Raw genomic sequence first — 21,674 nt, 5'->3', positions numbered from 1 at the left:
CCACGCTGCTCAAATTTTGTGCGACAAAATAATCGCCTCATGCAGACCAAAACAAAATGATCAATTCATTTCATTCTTTCGACCTGCAACAACAACAAAATGTACAAATAGAACATTTTTCAAAAAGGCCTTTTCATCTTAGCGTGCTCAATCAGAAACCAAATTCAACATAGTCACTTTAACATAATTGAGTAGTTTATTTGTTTTGACAAAAAACAACTTTCTTTTAATGAATTTCAAGATGAGTCTTTACAAAAGAAAAAAAAAACGACTTTTACACATTAAACACTGGTCAAGTTCAATGCCTCTTTTTCTTTTGACGATTTACCTGAAAATGTCCACTTGTTGCTTGTGCACAAAAAACGATCTTGTGTCGTGCTCACATCCCGGTTAGTCTGTCTCGTCCAACATGGACTCTTCCAGTCCTGTTTGGTCTTTCTTGACCCGTCCAGTCGTATCTTGTTTGTCGAGGTCCGAACACTTAAAGTAGCTCAGTCCCATTTCATCTGAACCTTTCCGGTCCCATCTTGTTTTGGGCTTAGTCTTAATCTAGGTGTTACCCAGTCCTACCTCACCTAGCTTTGTCTAGTCTTTCCCTTGTACTACCTTACCTCTTCTTGTCTTGTGCTGTCCTGTCAGACATTGTCCAATCCTATCTTGTCTTGGCCTGTCCTATTCAATCCATTGTTGTCTTTACGCATCCTTTGTTGTGCCGTCCTGTCTTGTCCTGTCTAACACGAACTCTGTGGTGTTTATTCCTACCTTGTATCCTTTGTCCTATGCTCCACTTTTCTTGTCTTGCTTTTTGCAGTCTTGCTTGACTTAGTTCTGTCCTGATCAGTCTAATCTTGTCCTACCTGTATGCATCGTGCCTCAAGGTCTCAGGTGGTCTGCTTGTCTTTGGGCGGGCACAGGTTTGGTTTGAAGTGGGTCATCAACTCTCAAAAACAAAAGGTCTCGCAGTCACTCCGCAAGGTTCTCCAAGTTCTGGGCACCTGTCAGTCTCCCTCCCAGACGCAGTTACACTCCCTAAGCGGGTTCCGGCGGCGCATGGCAGTCACCACCGTGATCCGGTTGGCCGACAGCTGCACCAGCTGGTCGATGAGCTCCTGGACACAGGGGCTGGGCCACGGGTGTCCGTTCAGGTAGTCCCTCAGGATGAAGGAGCGCTCCACAAGGAGCTCCAGACGCTCCAGGTGGCGAAGACGCTGCAGGCTCAGGAGGTCCTTCTCGGGCTCGCGGCGGAAGAATCTACGAGGGGACCCACATAAGCAGCAGCACTTGTCCAGTCTAAACCTACATTCCGGGATCACAGGATCTTGCGGCCTGCAATGTGACCCTGGCACAAGCTCAACACCTTGCCCACAATAGACCCAGATGGAGAGACCTGGTTGCCACGATTGGCTCGACGCACTCTGTGCAAGAGGACTAGAGAAAAGAAAGGAACCTACATTCTCCTGTCCTGTGTTATTAGTCTTGGCTTGTTTTACCTTGCCTCAACTTATCCTATCCTGACCTTTAGTCTCCGGCCCCGTCTTGCGAAATCCTTCCCAGTGTTCTCTCAATTTATCATGTCCTGTCTTCTGTTCTCCTGTTTTGACTTCACAAGTCAGATTATCCTGCCTTATTTTCCAGTCCTGTCCTAAATCCAGTGCCTAGCCTTGTTTCCACTTACCTTATCCTGTTTGCCTGTCCTGTATTATCCTGCCTTGTGAGGTCCAACCAAGTACCGTCTTAACTCATCCTGACTCATGTTGCAATTTCCTTCCTTGTTTTGTCCTGTTTTGATCTGTTTTGTCTTGTTCTGTGTTGCCTCAACTTATCTCGTGCTGTTTTCCTACCTTGCCTTGTCCTGCCCTGTGCAATCTTGTCTCCTCTTAACTTGTACTGTGATGCGCTAGTCATCAATACGGCCCCGATCCACTCACCGTATGCGCAGCGTCCGCAGTTGAGGGAACAACATGGGGATGCGTCGGCACAGGCTTCCGCTGGAGCGGTTCTGCTCGATGTCCAGGTGCTCCAGGGCCAGAACTTTGGGCGCGATGGAGTCCAAATCCTTCAGCGTGATGGCCACACGCAGCGTTAGCCGCGTGACGCTAGCCGGGATGGTGTTGGTGTACAGCGACAGGGAGTTCCCGCCTGCCGAGAAGACGCCGCCGTTACGTCAGGTATCGGCAAAGTTTGTCGTTCCGCCATAACTTTGTACCCCGCTTTGTCTAACAGCACATTTTTTAGCCAATCAATTTTGATTGGGGTGCAAGGTTTTTTCATAGCACAATTTTTGGCTGCCGACTGTTTTCAGGACAATACCGGTTCGACTAAAATACAAAATGACTCACCGACTTGAAATCGATATAACGTTTGAACCCAAAATTCAACCGCCGTGACTGAAATAAATACCTGAATTTTTTTGTAAGGAAACGAGAGCAAATGAATTATGGTTATTAAATATAAATATTTTCCTGATGTACTTGTATTGGTTTGCAAAGAGGGACACCACAGCTTTGGGTCAGACATATTTTTCCCTTTCCACGTTTTATCATTGCTGCTGTGAATTAGGAGGGGCTGTTGGTGGGCGCTCCAATGGCAGGTTGTGGTGGTCTCAGCGAGCGAGCAAATGAGATGGCCTCACCCGCTGTCCAGACAAAAAACAAATTGTAACTTTGCGATCATTACAGTTAGTTTTGTAAACCTAACGTGGTTAACGTATGGTATGTGTTTTTTTGTTTATTTTTTTTTTCCAATGCAAGTTTCTTGCTTTTGTCGATGGTAGGCAGAGAGCTAACGCAAACGGCGACTCACCCACGACGCTGAGGGTCTTCAGGTGCTTGAGGGGAGCCAGCCAGGACGCCAGGCGACAATCCAGCCCGTCGCGGATGTAGCGGTAATGCACCGTGAGCGAGCGCAGGGATGTCAAACTCCTCAGCGCATTGTAGGGCAGGATGGTCTCAGGATAGTCCACCAGCTCCAGACTGCTCAGGGACGGACCCCCATACTGAGAGCCTAAACGGGACGGACACAAAATGCAATGTAAACTTCTATTTCAGAGTAACACAGCAGAGATAAATGAGCATTTAAAAAGGAAAAACGTTGCGGATGATGCCCGATTTAATTTACAATAACACAATTTCTGACATAGCCAGCCGTAGTTAGCACGCACAGTGTGCGTCTGATGGAACGACGCACGCAAAGTCCAGATGCGGTGCGCGAACATAATGTTGAGTCTACTGTGGGTTGTGGCGGCGTTAGTCGGTGAACTCACGTGTATTAAAAAAACTGTTTTTATTTACATCATTACATTGACATCGAAACAGACAGCACAAGTACTAACTTGCAACCACTCTCCGCGTGTTGCGTTTTTGAAGTCGGAAATTTTAGCACCCAATGTGCCACGTGACACATTTGCCCCAAACCATTGATGGCAACACACAACAATAAAACAGAACATACGTAGGTCATTAGAATATACTATTTACAGTGCTAAGAATATTAGGAAAATGGGTTAGCAATTGTGTTTTGCTGAGCAATGTTATGTCCGAGTTTTTTGCATCACGGTCGAGCTCTCTCCCTCTCGCTCTTATTTTTTTGGCACATACCACATTTTGAATGTGGAGATGATTTTATGCATACTAGATAAGCCAAACGTTTTGTATTCAGGTTAAATAAAAACCAAATTAAAAAAAAAAATCAATTCATGTTATGATTTTAGTTTTCTTTAGCATGGTGCATTTCCTCAATTTTATTCGTATGATTTCAGTCCCGTCTATATAAAAAAATATGTCTTAGTGTTTATAGGTAGTTTCATAATCAAAGTGCAACCCGGCATAGTGTAAAGTTTTTGGTTCCATTCAAAATGCACAAAACAGTTGGACGCTTGCGCTAAACATCAATACATATTTCAATTGTGGATCGCTGCAGCACCACACGAGCGCACAGAGATATATAAACCTGGCAAGTGAGAAAAAGAAGCCCAGGTGCCTTTTGATATCATGTGTGTCATTTTTTCCTCACTCGTCCTCTTGGGTTCCTCTCATTTACACACAGATACTTCGTCTTGCTACGGCTAATCTTCATTCCCCTCCTTTCCAGGGCAAACCTCCATGCCTCCAGCTTCTCCTCCACCTGTTGCCTGCTCTCACTACAGATCACAGTGTCATCTGCAAACATCATGGTCCACGGAGATTCCTGTCTAACCTCGTCTGTCGTGCTGTCCATGACCATAGCGAACAAGAAGGGACTCAAAGCTGATCCCTGATGTAGCCACCTCCACCTTGAACTCCTACGCCTACAGCACAGCTCACCACTGTTTTACAGTGCTCATACATGTCCCGCACGTCTCTGCTACTCCAGAGACACTTCAAATAGAACCACAGTTCCTCTCTGGACACCCTGTCATAAGCTTTCTCCAGATCTACAAAGACACAATGCAGCTCGGCACACCCGCAAACGCATAATAGGTGCTCTTTCATTGGGTGCAGGCATTATGCAATTGAGATGATTTCTTCTCTAAGAAGAATGCCGCCAACGCCCCGCTTTTTGTCGCTTTAGAGTCCGGTTCGCTCGAACGACCTACCCGGATGCCGCAGGTCCGGTGGGCTAAGGTAGTCGTCAGGCAGGGGCTCCTGGGGCTCGCCCCTCATGCCCCACGACAGGTGCGTGAGCTTGGCCAGGCCGGTCATCATGTGGTGGAAGTCGTCGCGGGGCACCGGGCGCACCCGGTCCAAGCCGCAGCCCTCCCCCTGCTGGTGGAAGAGCAGGTAGCGCAGGTTGCTGAGGCCAGCCAAGGCGCGGACAAAGTCCGCGGCGGAGCGCAGGCGCACGTTGCAGACACTCAGGTGGGTGAGCTGGGCGCTCAGGTGCGCGCCGAGGGCCGGGCCCATCATGGGCTCAGACCAGGCGGCGTCCCGTACGGCCAGCTCGTGCACGTCGGAGAACTGCAGCAGGTGGTCCAGGTACTTCTGCTTGTAGACGCGGCCGCCGTTGACGAGCGCGACGGCGCTGAGCGACGGCAGGAACTTCACCAGGCGCCGCCACTCTTTGCGGCGCAGGTGGCGCACGGCCACACGGGTCAGCTTGCGCCGGCGGAGCGTGTCCCAGAAGCCGAAGGTGTAGCGGCGCAGGTCGAACAGCACCACCGTGTGGCCCCGCCATAGGTACGGGTGGTCGGCCAGGAGGCGCAGGGCTCGGCACGAGCAGCGCACCGCCTGCATGTCGGCGGGGCCGAGGAAGCTCAGCACCGTCACCCACAGCTCCGGAGGCAGTGGCGGGAGGTCCGACATGGCGGAGGGCTGCTGAGCTGCGGCGGGCCGTCGGCTACAAGAGCGACATTCGCTACCTAAGCCCGGCGACGGGAGACCTCGACGGGCGCTGCGGTTGTCTCATGCCACTCAAACGTCATCGCCATCGTAGTCAACTTTTTTTGAACGTCGACTGTCGGACTTTGCGGTGGAATCGAACGCGTCGTTGGCTTTTGTCTCCATTCTACCCCAACGAGAGGGTGAGCACGTCACTTCCAGTGACGTAGCAGCTGCTAGCCAATCCCGAGACGGCTTTTTTTCTTCGTCGATGGATATAGCGACGGTAAGCAGAATAAATGACCGCATTAGCGCCCCCCAAGCAAGTTTTTCAATTGTACAGTAATGTGATTGAAACTTAAATTACAGATATCTATAAGAACAAATGAATACAAAGTTTTGTGTGCTTTCAAATTGCTGGATTCGTAGTTGTAATATATCGCTTGACTTCATTTTCAAACATACCAAATTTAGGTTTCTGATTCATGTATTGGCATTTAATTGTTTTTATGACGTTTAATAAAAGAGCATATCTTCTTATATTACTAACTAAATGGCATTTAGTCAAGAGCCCTCCGTATTTAAGGACTCTCCTCGTCCCGATTGAGGATACCTCTGCTTTGCAGGCCCCTTTAACTCGAAAAACAAAAAGTTGTGGTTCAGTCAGAAAAATACATAAAATGCAATAGTTATCGTTGCGTTATTATTTCACCAATTGAAATCAGCATTTTATAATAAATATCTTTGAGTATGCAAAACGAACGATTCAAATGAAATGAATTCATTAGAGATGCCGAATGATTTCATCGTTGACTTTGCTCCGTTTAGACGTCAGTAATTCAAATTCACAGAGCAGTCCAATTAATTGAGTCTCAAAATGAGATTCAGCGCAAGCTTATCTTCACCATTATTGATCCAGTTACATGAAAATGTATGATTAATAATTACAACAATGTAATGTTATGAAATTATAACACAAAGCCTGACATCACACGTTCTGGTTTATTTTAAAAGCAAAATAGGACCACAAAAAAAATCTGCTGTTAGTAGACAAGAGAAGGGAAAAAAACAAAACAAAAAGAAAAACACAAGACATGCTTCAAATTGCACATGCGGTCCCACAAACGTGTTGCTTTCAATATTCAAACACTTTATTTACCCATCATGTCCTCACATTCACATGATGTCCGATATGCTTTCTGAAACGCACGCAGCTAAGTTTTATTTGGTAGCGGGTGTGATGTCAAAAAAGACGCGCGCGCGCACACACACACACACAGGGAAGGACAAACAGCAGGTTTTCATTTGCTGCGAAACAAACAAACCCAAGTCTGGTTTGTCTGCACCAAAATGTAGTTAGCATGTTTCCTCCAACATGTTTCCACATTGGATTTATTGTTGGCGTGAATGCTTGTTTGTCTCGATGTGCCTTGCAATTTGGCTGCGGCCTCAAACCTCAATTGATGTGGAAATGGAGAAGCCAAGGGTTGTGTGGTTCTTAGGGCACAAGAAGAAAGCCCAATATCCCGATCCCTTAGTGAAAAACAGATGAAGGGAACATACAATCAGGTTTTTCTCCTTTGGCAGCTTTTTCTACTGTGCTGGTGAGAAAGTGAGGATCATCCAGCCGATGACAAAGTAGAAGAGGAAGACAGGGTAGACCACCAGGCCCTTGCGGTTGCGTGGCTGGCTGCCGGCCAGGAAGGCGGTGGAGGCGAAGGTGGACCAGCTAAAGGACGCCGCCACTGCCCCCAGGCGCACGGCAAAGCCGACGGTGCCCGCGGTGCCCAGCAGGACCAGGCGGCACACCACCATTGCCGCCGTCAGCGGCAGGATGCAGTAGCCCAACACGCACAGACTCTGGAAGAAGGAGATGGTGCCGCCCAGTAGCTTGGCGTTGAGCGTGATGACGATGGAGCCAAACCACACGATAACAAACACCTGCAGAGCACACACACACCCCCACACACACGCGACCGTCGTCAAGCCTCCATGTCATTCAGAAGTTTGCGACACGATAAATCAAGATCAATAAGTGCCAAGATAGAGGTGAGCAATAGCAACAGAAAACATGTTCAGTAGTGAACAAAAAAATTATCAGGTTAAAAAAAAAAAAAGAGAGACCGAGAGGCAGCGACTGAGCTGAGAGGGACGGGAAGGTGACGCGTTATGGGGCCGTTGTCGGTACTACGTGTGATCAGGTCCTTTGGTGGCCTGCCAGTCTGCTGATGACGTCACGCTTTATAATGTATTTTTGGAATACATTTCTTTCCCTCCATGTTTGCTGTGTTTGTACAATGTTCTGAGTTACTAAATTATAATAATAAAAACCATAAAGCACATTTACTGCTACTTTTGCGAGGATCATCCTCAGGCATCGTGCGTGCCTACTGGAGACATCACATGAATGTTCCTTTGGGAATCAGACTGGCTAAGGGTCGGAGGGAAAATATGGAAACGCTTTATCAAGAAATATTTCACACTGTATACAGACATTATACTCATACAATCTTGCAGCCGGAGTGAACCACTGACGGCATTGTTAAGTTCGTCAAAAGATACATAAGTGTTCAGCTGCTGCGGCTCAGTTGGCACTGCTTTGCCAATGTAACAGTAATGCAGTTTTTTAATTTCATTTTTGTGTTTAATGAATCCAAATATGAAAATAGAATGGCGAGTGGTAAAAAAAACACAGAGGCAAAGAAATATATTTGAGAAATAGGTGATGTCATCAGGTGGCGCGCAGGCCACCAGAGGCTCCAGATCATATCTAGCAAGCCGACACGTTTTGCTGTTTAAAAAAAAAAAAGTCCAAAATGGTGTTTTGATACTTAATGGGTTGAAACATTCCTTTTTTTTTTCTTCAGAAAATCAAATGCCATTCATGCACTTTTATCCCATTATACACACTGATTAATTGAATGTTGAAAAAATAATTTTAAGCCATTTGTTCCTATGGCACGTTGCCCATCCCTGATCTGAAGCAATATGTCTGCTTTTTCCAGATACGATCAGAAAAGCGCAATTAGACTTGCAACGGGTGGCGTTCCGGCAAGATGGCGGATTGAGCAGCAGTGTTTGATTGTAGCTCCTATGTTAAGTCCCAAAATTCTATTAAGACTTGTTGACAATCCACTTTGAAGTGTCGGAATACAAGATAAGAGAATTATGAAGCCGGCCGAACTCATGCTTGATGCCAAAAGCTCAAAAGCCTCTCCGAATGTCGCTCGACAGGAGGAGGGTAAATTAATGGAGCACGACGGCTACGGAGACCCCGACGGTGAATAAGCGCATCCGCGGGAGCGCCTCGAGCCACATGACACCAGTGAAGAATCCTGAAGAGAAAACAAAATCAAAGTCTGGTGAGGATTGAGTTGAAGTTTCTAACAACGCTATATTGGAGGCTATACAGAGAGTTGACAGCTGAGTGGAGGCGCAGCTGGTGGATTTGAGAGACCAAACAAAGCAAAAAAACATACATATACATACATGCATGCATGCATGCATGCATACATACATATATATATACATATATATATATATATATATATATATATGTATATATATATATATGTATATATACATATGTATATGTGTTTTTCAGGAAGATAAGAAATTGGAATTTGTTTTGAACGTTTTCTTGCTCTTAGGGAAGTTTTTCATCTACAAGTGCAGATATTTGCAAACAAAGCCGTGCCTACTCCACTGGAAAAATGACTTTTTACTTTTTGTAAGAAGCTGGTTCGAGACAGAAAAGCCCTTTGCCTATTTTCTTTTTTGGAAATATATGACTTAATGTGAAGTGCCCCTTTGCAAATATTTGTTTGTTCTTTATTTTCCTTTATTTATTTATTTTTATTAGATTTTGAATTGCATTGTTATAGTTCCAATGCTCAGTAGATGGAAAATGATTTGTTGATATAAGTGCCTTTATGTTGTGTATAATTGTTCAATAAAAAAATAAATAAATAAAAGACTCACAACGGGGGCATTTGCGGGCGATTTTTTTTGTCTTGACCTTTTGTCAAACAAAGGCCGTCGACCTACCTCAGCGAACTGCGGCCCCCCTTGGTGGCCGGCCTGGGCCGCAGCGCCGCCCTGGAGGAGCAGCGCCAGGGTCACGCAGAGCAGCAGCGGGCCCCACAGGTCCCAGTCCCGCAGCAGCTCCGTACTCTGTTTGGGGTACAGGACGTGCACGAACTTATTGGCCACCGCGCGCACGTCCCTCAGGATGGTCTCCTTCACCGGCTCGTCCAGCGTCGACAACTCGTCGTCGTCCGGCAGTGTCGAATGCACCGGCACGGAGATGTCGCCCTCCACTGGGGTGTCCTCCGGCACCGACACCGAGGCCAGGCCGGCGAACGGGCGGCCGGCGTCCGCCGCGGCCGACATTTTACGACAGAGGAGCGAGTGTGACTGCGACTCGCTTCACTTCTTAGTCGGGTTCAACTAGGCAAAAAGTCACGTAAATAACGTGAAGTAAATCACTAGAAGAAGATCGACTTTTTTGGTTTGGCTCCACGTCAGCCTAAGATTGTTTACTTCCGCGTCCTGTTCTTCTTCCTGTTTGAGTTGATTGGCGCTTCGCAACCAGGGTTCAAGCGCAATACCGCCAACTACTGGACTGCAGTGCGAACTACTGGGTTGACTTTGTTACCTGACCAAGCTCGATATTATCGAGCAAGGGTGTCAAAATTTAATTTAGTAAATGTAAGATCCATTTATGATGTTGAAGTATGTTTTGCATTTAAACCTCCCACCACTTGGGTGCAGTGCGGTGTCAATTAGCCACAGGTCTATATAATCAATGGGATAACGAGACCCAGACGTTGCTATTGGGAAAGCAAAAAGTTTTAGACCGTGTCGTGGAAGGTGACGTGAGATGACATCACGGAAAAATGGATAAAGTACATCGAGATAGACCTTAATTTGGAAATGTTAGAAAGCACACGCGTCAAAACAAAACGAGCCAGTAGCAACCATAGTGACCATTTTTTGATTGGCCATAGGGTCACTACATATAAACAAATAATCCAGATTGTTTACTTCTGCATTCTACTACGATTATTATTATCATTATTATTATCCATCCATCCATCATCTATACCGCTTCTCCTCAATAGGGTCGCTGGAGCCTATCCCAGTTATCTTCGGGCAGTAGGCGGGGGACACCTTGAATTGGTTGCCAGCCAATCGCAGGGCACACGGAGACGAACAACCATCCGCGCTCACACTCATACCTAGGGGCAATTTAGAGTGTCCAATCAACCTGCCATGTGTTACAGGCTTAGCCGGGGACAGCAATGTGGCATCTGACGTGCGTTGGTGGCGGGAGGAAGGACCCGGAAGAGGGAGGTGTTGGTATGAAAGGAGAATATAGATAAAAAAAAACCTGTTGTGCTAAGCGAATTGACCGTCTTCTGTGTCGTAATATTCACCCCGCAGGTTCCTGTCAGTTCGCCCTCACCACGGTTAGGAGCTGAAAAGACTGACGCAAACCTGATCAAGGAAGGTAACACATGCATGTTTTTGGAATGCGGGAGGAAACCGGAGTACCCGGAGGAAACCCACGCCGGCATGGGGAAAGCATGCAAACTCCACAAAGGAAGGCCGGAGCCGGATTCGAACCCACAAACGCTGCTGTCTCACACTGTGAGGCCATCGTGCTAACCAGTCGTCCACCGTCCGCCAATCGTCACTATTATTATTATTATTATTATTATTATTATTATTATTATTATTATTATTATTATTATTATTATTATTATTATTATTATTATTATTATTATTATTATCATTATTATCATTATTATCATTATTATCATTATTATTATTATTATTATTATTATATCTCTTAGCATCCAGCGTTCGTGCGCATTCTCGCCACCTAACGAACTGAAGGAGTGTCAACCAGTGAGCAACATGATAGTAAATTAAAGACAAATAAAGATGGCCTTATTAGTTCCAGCAGCAAAGATATAGGTCACACAGAGAAGGCGGCGTAATGTAGCCGTTAATGTACAACCCTAATATAAATTGATAATAGTGTAATAAATTGGGTTATATGTTATCTGTTCTTGTGTTGACATTTGTGTTCCGCTGAGTTGTGTTGTTTCCGATTTTCATGATTGCATCACACGACTCACTGGGCTGGAGGCCTGAGAGAGAGAGAGAGAGAGAGAGAGAGACAGAGAGAGAGGGGTCTGACGTGTGTCTTTTAAAGACGCTACAATATTAAAAAATTCATACATATTCTATGCAAAGATTAAATCTCAAACCAAATGTGTGGGGAAACTTCAATGCAAAGTGAGTAGGAAATGACGTTAGAGTAAGCAGGCTAAATAAAGTAAAAAAGTAAAATGCAGATTTTTGTCAGAAGTATTATAAAAGTGAACGTCTAAGGTTCCCAAATAACTTGTGCATTATTTATGCACACAATGGAGAAAAATGAAAATCCAAATAAGTATCGTCTGATGTCTACACGTATATTATTTGCTTTGTATTTTTTTCAAGATGTGAGGACAACGTTTAATGCCATTAAATTAATGGCATGAATAAATCCCGAAAAATAGTCCTTCGGTTTCTCAATCTGGCACAGCGAATACAATTTATACCAAGTAACAAAATTATTTTAATAATGTCTGGACTGGAGAATTCTCAGACGTCCTTAAAAATCACACAGTTTAAATTGTGGCACGCTTGATTGTTAGTGACATTCCGTTCTTATGGTTGTATAAAAGCGTTGAAACTAATACGCTTCCTTATTGTGTTGACGTGTTGCAAAATACTGTCTTTTCCGAGCGCCTGTGAACGTCTCCGTACAGCCTGGTGATGACGTCACATACAAGGGACGCGCTCGTATGTGGCGTTTTGGCAACTTTGCTGTAAGCCGCAACGCAGCGAGCCTTTTTAAAAAAAAATTAAAACGAAAGGAAAACGTATTGAAGACGTATTTTATTAATTGTGCTTTGAAGGTGGAATGTTATTAATTGTTGTTTGAAAATGAATTCTGCGCGGAATCATGAAGTTCGCTCGGACTGCGAGGAGCTGCTTGCTCGCTTCCAACAAACGGACTCGGTCCGCTTTGAGAGTTTCTCCCAAATTTGGAGGGAAATGAAATTTGGACATATCTTTTTGTAAGTTCATACTTATGTATTCTTGCGTCTGAACTTCGTACTAAGTAAGCGACCGATTGTCTGAAAAGTGCTTGCGCTCTCTCACAATGATCTTAGGTAATCGAAAGTCGAAAGCTTCGAAAGGTACTTTCAAAGTACATCGACGTTTAAAACAAACACTGTCACATTTTTGTATCTGTCCACATGCTACATTTTCTTCTCTGGGGCCAACAATGGTCGAAACAAACCAAAATAAAAACAATGAGTTATATCTATAATCTTCAAGAAGTATCTATTTGTAATTCTGAAATCAAGTTACGTGAAGCTAGATTTATTTCAATCACTTACTGCCAAACATCATGACACAAGAATCATTTGTTAATTTGAAATCATTTTCTCATTTGGAATCGGGGGATTGATTAGCATTATTTGTATCCTATTCATTGATCAACTGCAAAAAAATAATTGTCAGCGTAATCAACTTTTAGAATAATTGTGCGCTGCAGCCATTTTGCATTGCTCACCTTGGTAGCTTTTGAAAGTATCAAGTTAATTTTTAAAATGGGACGAGAAGAAAGTAAGGCAAGGCATAAAAGTAATAAGTCAACGCAACACATCAAGTTCAGATGCCTGACAAACTGACTGAAGTACAGTAATGGAGTACAAGTACCTGGCTACTTCCCACCTCAGTGTCATGATTGCATTTGTTTCATGAAAGGCATGTGAAGTGTTTTATTGACGTGTGTGTGTGCGCGTGTGTGTGTGGCATTGCAGCGGCACTGTCGGTCGCGAGAAGCGAGCGTTCAGCCGTCTGCTATTGGACGTGGCCGCCGTCTACTTCCTGCCCCCGTTCAGCTTCCAGATCCGAGTGGGAGGACTTTACCTGCTCTACAGCCTCTTCAACTGTCAGACCGCCTCTCCGCGTGTCCGGGTGAGTTTCGGCGTCAAGCTTTTTATCGCCATATTGCGCAACTTTCTCATCTGCTTCAAGGGGCATTATTTATTTATTTTTTTAATTATTTTTTTACAAACGTGGCTTCAATTCTCAATAAGAGACAGACAACAGGTGTGGTGGTAGCACTTCTCAAAGGAACAACATTAAAAGACAGAAGAAGCATGGTCGGCCTTAATGTTGATCAAGAACGAGATTGCGGTCCCATTCCTAAAGTTATCACACGAATAGGAGAGCGCTTAAGTGACTTTTGACTTGAGTTCTTGATGCAAACGTTCCCATTGGCATGGAAGAACCCAAAGACACGAGTGAGATCACGCTTTGTCCCTCAAATGTGGTTGTGTCGGTCATTTTGTGGCATCATTCTGTTTTGACTGAATTTGTTGGTGGTGCTGAGTTTTGTGTGTCATCATATTTCACTCACAAACATGATAACAGTGCGCATGGAAAGGCAGTCGGACTATATTTATTTATATATATATATATATATGTATATATGTGTGTGTGTGTTCCACGTGTGCCGGTGCAGATCCGCATGGCGCTGAAAGACTGGGAGGACGTCGTGGCCTTTGAAAAGGACGCATTCGGAGCTCATCACCTGGACGCCGTTTTCATCCTACATCAGCTTCTCTTCCACAAAGCGTTCCACTTCACCGCCATGTCATCATTGGTGAGCAGTCACATGTCCTCCTCCTTTTATCTTCAAGCATAGGTGGCAAGAGTACTCAAACTACTTGTGTTGAAATTGAAGTACTGATTCAACTTGTGTACTTAAGAAAATCTAAACGCTGAAATGCACCTCGTACAATACAAAAAGTGATGTTTTTTGGGGAGATTGCAAACTCTCCGTTTTCGTGCCACACGCAAGTTTTTGGACTTGGCTGGTCTTCATTCTTCAGTTGATGTGGATGTGTGCTTGCAGCTGACGTTCAAGAGGAGCAAGAAGGAGGCTCTTTCGCAGCTGTGCAACAAGTTTGTGGCGAGGGCGTGCGGGCCTCAGGAGCTCATCAACCGAGACATGATGGAGGTGAGTGGCGCTCCCACGTTTGCCCGCCGTCACGGCGCCGTGACGGCACCGTGACCATTTGGTGTTCTCAGGAGCTGTCCAACATCCACCACCTGTACGGCAAGCTCAAGTCGTCCGTCTACTCGGAAGCGCAGCAGGACCGCCTGGGCATCAACCTGCTCCGCAACAACCTGGTGGCGCAGCTGCGAGGCTCCGTCGTCACTTTCCACAGCTGGCAGAAGCAGAAGCAACAGGTTGTCCCGACACACGTTTGTGGAGGAACGGATGTGTACGTCGTCCTAACAGGTTGCATGTATTTTGTCAGCAAGAGAGCGATGACGACGAGGGCGTCCGCGAGGGAACATCCTCACAGGTGGAGGTGACGTGACTTGACCATTACTTTGACATGCCAACAGTTCAAATTGATAGCAAAAACATTTTGTCCATTGAAGCATCATTTTGAATCGCCCAGATGCAATTTGATAGGCTGCTGCAACCGGGCGGGTCCCAGAAGGCAAGCGAGATTGACGACTCACATCTCGAAACCCTACCAAGTCGGTTCAATCGTATCTCAAGGCGCCGCTGTATTTGACCACTTGGCTTGTGTGTCGTTGATGTGTTCAGCGTTCCGGAAGAGCTCAACTGCTGTCATCCATCAAGTCCAAAGCGTACGGTCAAGCCGCTGAGGTTTGTCATCGCCTTCGTCATCGTCATGTTATAATTAGGGCCTGACCCACTTAATCAGACAGCTGATCGGCGATAAAAATAGTAATTAGCTGAAGTTTTGCCGATGAAACCGTGTCATGTCAAGTCAAGTCAAGTCAATTTTATTTGTATAGCCCTTAATCACAGACAGTCTCAAAGGGCTTTACATAGCCACAATCGACATCCCCGATCTTAACCCCCAGGAGGGCAAGGAAAAACTCACAAAACCTCATTAGGGGAAAAGTGAGAAACCTTGAGAAGGGACCACAGATGGGGGAATCCCCCTTCCAGGATGACCAGGCTGCAATGGATGCCAACTGGGCAACATTTGGCACATACAATGATGCTATGCAATAATAGATGAGATAATATAAGAGTCAATTGAATGAAGTGCTGCAGGAAGATGACTTCAGTGGAGTGGGTCCTCATCCAGGGCCGTAATATCCATGGCAGCATATCCGAAGATGAGCCTTCGATCTTGTACCGGTCAGTTGGTGTAAATTCAGTACAGCCACTTCCAAGATAATCACCATCACCTAATTCGGGGAATTGGGAACAGAAAAGAAAGAACAGAAATAGCAAACAAACCAACAAGTATTTCAACAAAGTGCTGAAATATAAGGAAATCAGAAAAGGCGCTGCATGAAGACGACTTCGGCAGAGCAGGTCCCTTCCCGGTTCGTCAGTGCCGTAATCTTCAAAGCATGTCCCCATCACCTAATTCCCAAGCAGGGGAAGGAGGGGGCAGAAAAGAGAAGAACCGGCAGTAAACAGGCCAACAAATAATTAAATTAGATGCTAAAGTATATAAATAAATTGATCAAATGTCGCGCTGCAGGAAGACGACATCACTGGAACAGGTGCATGCCCAGTTGGTCAATGCCTTAAACTTCCTAGTGGGTCACCGTCACCTAATCCCCCAGCCGGGGGAAAAGGGGGCAGAAAAGAAAACAAAAGAAAAAAAAAAGCGGCAGTAAACAGGCCAACAAATATTTCAGCTAAATGCACAAGAGTATAAATGCGTCTTTAATAGTGTTTTGAACATTTCTACTGAGGTGGCGCCTCTAATATCTGAGGGAAGTGCATTCCAAAGCATTGGTGCCCGAATAGAGAACGCTCTAGAACCTGCGGACTTCTTTTTGGCTCGCGGGATCACTAAAAGACCAGCATTTTGTGAGCGAAGGTTTCGGGACGGAACATATGGTACCACGAGGTCAACGAGATAAGAAGGTGCTAAGCCGTGCAATATTTTAAAAGTAAGTAGCAGAACTTTAAAATCACATCTCAAGTGGACCGGAAGCCAATGCAAATTGGCTAATATCGGGGTAATATGATCAAACTTTCTCGTCTTAGTTAAGAGTCTAGCTGCTGCATTTTGAACTAACTGCAGACTTTTAATACTCGACATGGGGAGACCCGAGAGCAAAGCGTTACAATAGTCGAGGCGAGATGTAACAAACGCATGGATTAAGATTTCCGCGTCACACGTTGATAGAATTGGGCGAATTTTAGCAATGTTACGCAGATGAAAAAACGCAGTTCGAGTAATATTTTTAATGTGCATTTGAAAAGACATAGTTGCGTCAAATATAACACCGAGATTTTTTGTTGAATCCTTTTGGATAATATTACATTTATCGATATTCAGAGTGGTGTCTTTGAAAAGGTACCGATGACGCGCTGGTCCAATGATGAGCATCTCGGTTTTATCTGAGTTAAGACGCAAAAAATTGAAAGACATCCATTGTTTAATTTCGGCAAGGCACGCCTCTAATTTATAGCAGTCGCGGGGATTCGTTATATCCAACGGCATGTATAATTGCGTATCATCAGCATAACAGTGAAAACTAATGTTATATTTCCGTATAATATCACCAAGCGGTAGCATATAGATGCTAAACAATAGAGGTCCAAGTACCGATCCCTGCGGAACTCCACATATGATCTTACAAAGATCCGAAGTCGTATTGCCATGAATTACACGGTGCGTCCTCTCCGACAGATACGAATTAAACCAAGAAAGCGCTGAACCTGAAATGCCAACACACGTTTCAAGGCGTTTTAGTAATATGTTATGATCAACGGTATCAAAAGCGGCACTAAGATCGAGTAAGAGTAATATTGATGAGGTGTCGGCGTCCATAGCTATGAGAAGATCATTAGTAACTTTAGCAAGGGCCGTCTCAGTAGAGTGGTCGGCTCTAAAACCCGATTGGAAAGGTTCAAATTGATTATTAACAGTCATATATTCATTTAGTTGTTGCGCTACGACTTTTTCAAGAATTTTTGCAATAAACGGAAGATTTGAAACCGGCCTATAGTTGATGAGACTCTCTGGGTCAAGGTTTGGTTGCTTAAGTAACGGTCGGATAACGGCGGTCCTAAAAGCTGCTGGTACTACACCCGTGGTAAGTGATAGATTAATTATATTTAAAACAGACGGTCCTAGGGTCGTAAACAGTTCTTTAATTAGTTTGCCAGGAAGCGGATCGAGCACACAAGTTGTCGGTTTTGCCGCACTAACCAATTTTGTTAGGCTCTCAAGAGATATTTTTTTAAATTGACATAAGGTTATCGGACAGTTATCAGCCCTAATGTCCCTATTAACACAATTTATCATGAATCCAACTGGTGTTGGAGTCACTCAGGTCAGGACCGTTGACCCTCTAGATCAGTGCTTCTCAAACCTTTGACAGCAAGTAGCGTCTCGCCCACCCCAAAAAAAAAAAAAAATAAAAATACTTGGGTCGACATGATGACTGACATTCAAATGCAGTAAGTAGCAGAGTAGGTAGCGAACGTCCAAAATCCTAAAATGTATATTTACGACAATATTAGTGGAAGCCCCAGCAACATTTGCACTGCGCCTAAATTTATCAATTGTAATTCTATTTGACTGAAAAAGGATTCTATTGAACATGAGTTAAACATTGCACTGAAGGGGAAGACAAGTCGAAAAATGTCATTACAATAATGCGTTCTATGTAAGTCTCAGCACGGCATTCGGATGAATATTCTGCTTGCGGAATATGAATGATGATGCAAAATCGACGGCTCGGCATGCTGTTTTCTGAGTGTGGGAGATCTCCTTGAAATATTTTAGAACTAACAATTATTAACTATTAAGTGCACATTTATTCTACAGCACTTAAAAGTTAATCACAATTGAGCATTTAAAAAATGTACTGCCCCTCCCGAAAAAATAAAAAATAAGCGGCCACTGTAACTTTCTGCTCAGTTTGAACGTTTAAGTCAGTGAGCTTTTGCGTGCCACGGGGGGGTGCTCGGGTGGCATCAGTGTTGTATTGGAGCACACGCGCAGGACTCTGTCATATATGACCAGTCTCCATGTGAGAACCAGCATCCTTGTTTTTGCCAGTAATGTGACTCGTAATGTTTCGTATATGCCCCACACATGGATTTTGATCCATCACTTCATGCTATTTTGCACATTAGTGTACTTTGTGGCGTAGCATGTTCCGCCAGTGCCGCATAATTTCCTGAGCTTTTTAGGATGCTAGCACAGCTAAATCTCACAAATTCCATTTGGGACAGGCCCCAGTCCTAATCCAGAACTGATGTTTTTGAGGAATTATTGTTCCTGTTGTCTTTGCATGTGGAGGTGTGCAAGTCTCGCCGCCATCGCCAGGTAGAAATGGACACCAGTGAGTCGCCGGGCCCCGCCCCAGCAAAAGTACGCAGCAGGTGCAGCAAAATATCGCTTAAAGCGAGAACCAATGACAATGTTTGCATCATAGGTAAGTTGTCTGTCAATCCAAAAAAACAGCCACAGTACAACTGGTGAAAAATCCAATTTCATTCGAATCGTATCGGTGGCCTCCATGTAGACCAGGTGTGGGCAAACTACGGCCCGGGGGCACATGCGGCCCATTAAACGTTTTAATTCTTCCTGGCGAACTTGGAAAAAAATGATGACTAAACCTTTTTAATGTTTTATTTTCTAAATACTGTGATGTTTCGGACAGATTTTTTGTCGTAATGCTTTTGTTCGTTTTCATTTAAAATGAAATGTTTTTTGTTTTTTTTTTTCTCCGATGAGGTGAGGAGACCAAAACACTCCCTCCATCTGCTCCTGGTCTGGCCCCTCTGTCAAATTTTAGCACCCATTGTGGCCCAACAATCAAAAAGTTTGCCCACCCCTGATATAGACGATACATTGGACGTGCTCACCTGTGCCAAATTCTTTGGATGTCATTGCGCGTTTGTGGCTGAGGACGTTCCGTCTTGTCGTCCATCAGGCGATATGAGCAGCGAAGCTGCCACATCCACTCGCATCCATCGTCTGACTGCCGTGGACCGCGGCAGCCCTCAAGGTATCGCAAGTGTCGTCGTTACCATCACCCACACATCCTGTGACGCCTTTTTCTTTGTCTTTTCAGCCAAAAAAGAAGAAAGTGGCGCCCGTCCATTGACGTGACGTTCCCGCCTGGCCTCTTATTGAAAGTCGTTTTGGGGGATTTGCTGTCGCTTTTGAAGCCCTTTAAGCATCAAGATGCCCAGGCCGTGGTGACATGGATGTGCTTTCATGCTGCAACTGTGGAAGACAACAAGCCTCCATTTTCTGTTTTGCTCACTAACAGCAAGTTCTTAGGATTTCAATGATTTCATTTTTTTTTTAACTCCACCATTGCTGATTAGCACCTTTCTTCTGCATTAAAACAGAGCATGCAGTTCACTGGACCAAACCCAAGACGCCAAAATATGACAATTTAAAAAAGAACATGCTTGATCTTTTTGCGAGTGTCAGAAGTTTCAACAAAACAACCAGACAAGCCTTATAACTGTACAAATGAGTCAACCAGCCAATACTGTCCTGTCACTCGCGTGAGGAGCAGTGCCCTGAATCTCTCAGTGAATAGCTAGAAGTTTCCTGTTCCCGCATGACTTTTTATTGAAGCACAACAAAGCAGATTTGAATATGTAGATTCATACAGAATGGAAAAGATGACACTTTGACTTCATGTTAGTCTAGCGCAGGGGTGGCCAACCCGCAGCTCTCGAGCCGCATGCGGCTCTTTGGCTGATTTCATGCGGCTCTTTAAGCGATATTCTGGCGTAAGTGTAAACCATGGTCAAACACACCGTAACAACCCCCCCTCAAGAGATTAATTTACCCGACCGCTAGATTCACGAGATCCACCAACTTCAGCAAATACCGCACTATCGCCACATACGGCGCTGTACGGAGCCACTGTCCGACTGCAAACGCCACTATTAGCCACAAATAATGCTCAGAACTGCACCAAACTTCATCAATAGTACACACAGGGTCCCAGCACGTAGTCCGAGCCGTCAAACAGCTGCTAGTTTAGCCTGTTACCTGCACTCGGGGATCCACTCGTCGGGGCTTCAGGAGCTTTCACATGACAAGCTTAAAAAATGCTTGGCTGGCGCTGCCATTCATTTACACTAGGTGGCGCGCTGACCGGGTGAGCCAGTTTGAATTGAAAAGAAGAAGAAGAATAACGTCTGATGTGATGTCAAACGCGCGAGATTATTTGAGTTGTAAATAATTTGTTTCAAGTTCGCTCTCAAAATGCCAGGGAAAAAATGCACAGCCAAACGAAAATATGAAGAAGAGAACAGGACATTTTTAACAGAGTGGGAGAATTTATATTTTTTTGTTGAACGTAATGGCAAGCCATTCTGCCTTATATGTCAGGCATCATTGGCGCATTTCAAAGCTTCAAATCTTCAGCGTCACTTCAACTCAATCCATCCTTACATCGACCAGGAATTTCCAAAAGGGACTGAACTTCGCAAGCAGAAGTTGGTCACTTTGAAAAGTCAGGCAGAAAAGCAGATGCAGTTTTTCAAAAAATTAGGGTTAGGGTTAGGGTTAGGGTTAGGGTTAGGGTTAGGGTTAGGGTTAGGGTTAGGGTTAGGGTTAGGGGTTAGGGTTAGGGGTTAGGGTTAGGGTTAGGGTTAGGGTTAGGGTTAGGGTTAGGGTTAGGGTTAGGGTTAGGGTTAGGGTTAGGGTTAGGGTTAGGGTTGGTTAGGGTTAGGGTTAGGGTTAGGGTTGGTTAGGGTTAGGGTTTAGGGTTAGGGTTAGGGTTAGGGTTAGGGTTTTAGGGTTAGGGTTAGGGTTAGGGTTAGGGTTAGGGTAAGGGTTAGGGTTAGGGTTAGGGTTAGGGTTAGGGTTTAGGGTTAGGGTTAGGGTTAGGGTTAGGGTTAGGGTTAGGGTTAGGGTTAGGGTTAGGGTTAGGGTTAGGGTTAGGGTTAGGGTTAGGGTTAGGGTTAGGGTTAGGGTTAGGGTTAGGGTTAGGGTTAGGGTTAGGGTTAGGGTTAGGGTTAGGGTTAGGGTTAGGGTTAGGGTTAGGGTTAGGGTTAGGGTTAGGGTTAGGGTTAGGGTTAGGGTTAGGGTTAGGGTTAGGGTTAGGGTTAGGGTTAGGGTTAGGGTTAGGGTTAGGGTTAGGGTTAGGGTTAGGGTTAGGGTTAGGGTTAGGGTTAGGGTTAGGGTTAGGGTTAGGGTTAGGGTTAGGGTTAGGGGTTAGGGTTAGGGTTAGGGTTAGGGTTAGGGTTAGGGTTAGGGTTAGGGTTAGGGTTAGGGTTAGGGTTAGGGTTAGGGTTAGGGTTAGGGT

At 45.0% G+C, this 21,674-nt stretch overlaps 3 protein-coding genes across 5 annotated transcripts; 1 reads left to right on the top strand and 2 right to left on the bottom strand.

Annotated features, from left to right (window-relative positions):
* Positions 1–166: 166 nt before the first annotated feature.
* On the bottom strand, positions 167–5,531 carry LOC148342475 (uncharacterized). Its single transcript, XM_088307565.1, has 4 exons — positions 4,574–5,531; positions 2,803–3,003; positions 1,929–2,139; positions 167–1,251 (listed from the first exon to the last, which is right to left on the bottom strand). Exons 1-4 carry the CDS (start codon positions 5,277–5,279, stop codon positions 999–1,001), a joined length of 1,371 nt encoding a protein of 456 aa, XP_088163691.1. The 5' UTR covers positions 5,280–5,531; the 3' UTR covers positions 167–998.
* Positions 5,532–6,277: 746 nt separating this feature from the next.
* Positions 6,278–9,889, bottom strand: yipf6 (Yip1 domain family, member 6). The gene is made up of 2 exons (XM_088317188.1): positions 9,342–9,889; positions 6,278–7,235 (listed from the first exon to the last, which is right to left on the bottom strand). The coding sequence occupies exons 1-2, from the start codon at positions 9,684–9,686 to the stop codon at positions 6,888–6,890; spliced, it is 693 nt and encodes a 230-aa protein (XP_088173314.1). The 5' UTR covers positions 9,687–9,889; the 3' UTR covers positions 6,278–6,887.
* A 2,222-nt stretch (positions 9,890–12,111) lies between these two features.
* On the top strand, positions 12,112–20,069 carry snapc1b (small nuclear RNA activating complex, polypeptide 1b). Of its 3 annotated transcripts, none has more exons than XM_088305681.1 (10): positions 12,112–12,430; positions 13,184–13,340; positions 13,891–14,031; positions 14,284–14,388; positions 14,460–14,621; positions 14,693–14,740; positions 14,992–15,054; positions 18,695–18,830; positions 19,332–19,406; positions 19,473–20,069. In XM_088305681.1, the coding sequence occupies exons 1-10, from the start codon at positions 12,297–12,299 to the stop codon at positions 19,508–19,510; spliced, it is 1,059 nt and encodes a 352-aa protein (XP_088161807.1). In that variant the 5' UTR covers positions 12,112–12,296; the 3' UTR covers positions 19,511–20,069. The 3 variants fall into 3 exon arrangements, with proteins under 3 accessions (XP_088161807.1, XP_088161806.1, XP_088161808.1); XM_088305680.1 differs by having other exon boundaries at positions 14,693–14,746; XM_088305682.1 differs by lacking the exons at positions 12,112–12,430; positions 13,184–13,340 and adding an exon at positions 13,370–13,669 and having other exon boundaries at positions 14,693–14,746.
* The last annotated feature ends 1,605 nt before the right edge of the window (positions 20,070–21,674 follow it).

Source organism: Idiotropiscis lumnitzeri, chromosome 1 (assembly GCF_059441095.1).
Source record: "Idiotropiscis lumnitzeri isolate Australia: NSW breed Sydney's pygmy pipehorse chromosome 1, RoL_Ilum_1.0, whole genome shotgun sequence".
Classification (NCBI taxonomy): domain Eukaryota; kingdom Metazoa; phylum Chordata; class Actinopteri; order Syngnathiformes; family Syngnathidae; genus Idiotropiscis; species Idiotropiscis lumnitzeri.
Note: the sequence above shows the minus strand (reverse complement) of the source record. Positions and strands in the feature narration are given on the sequence as shown.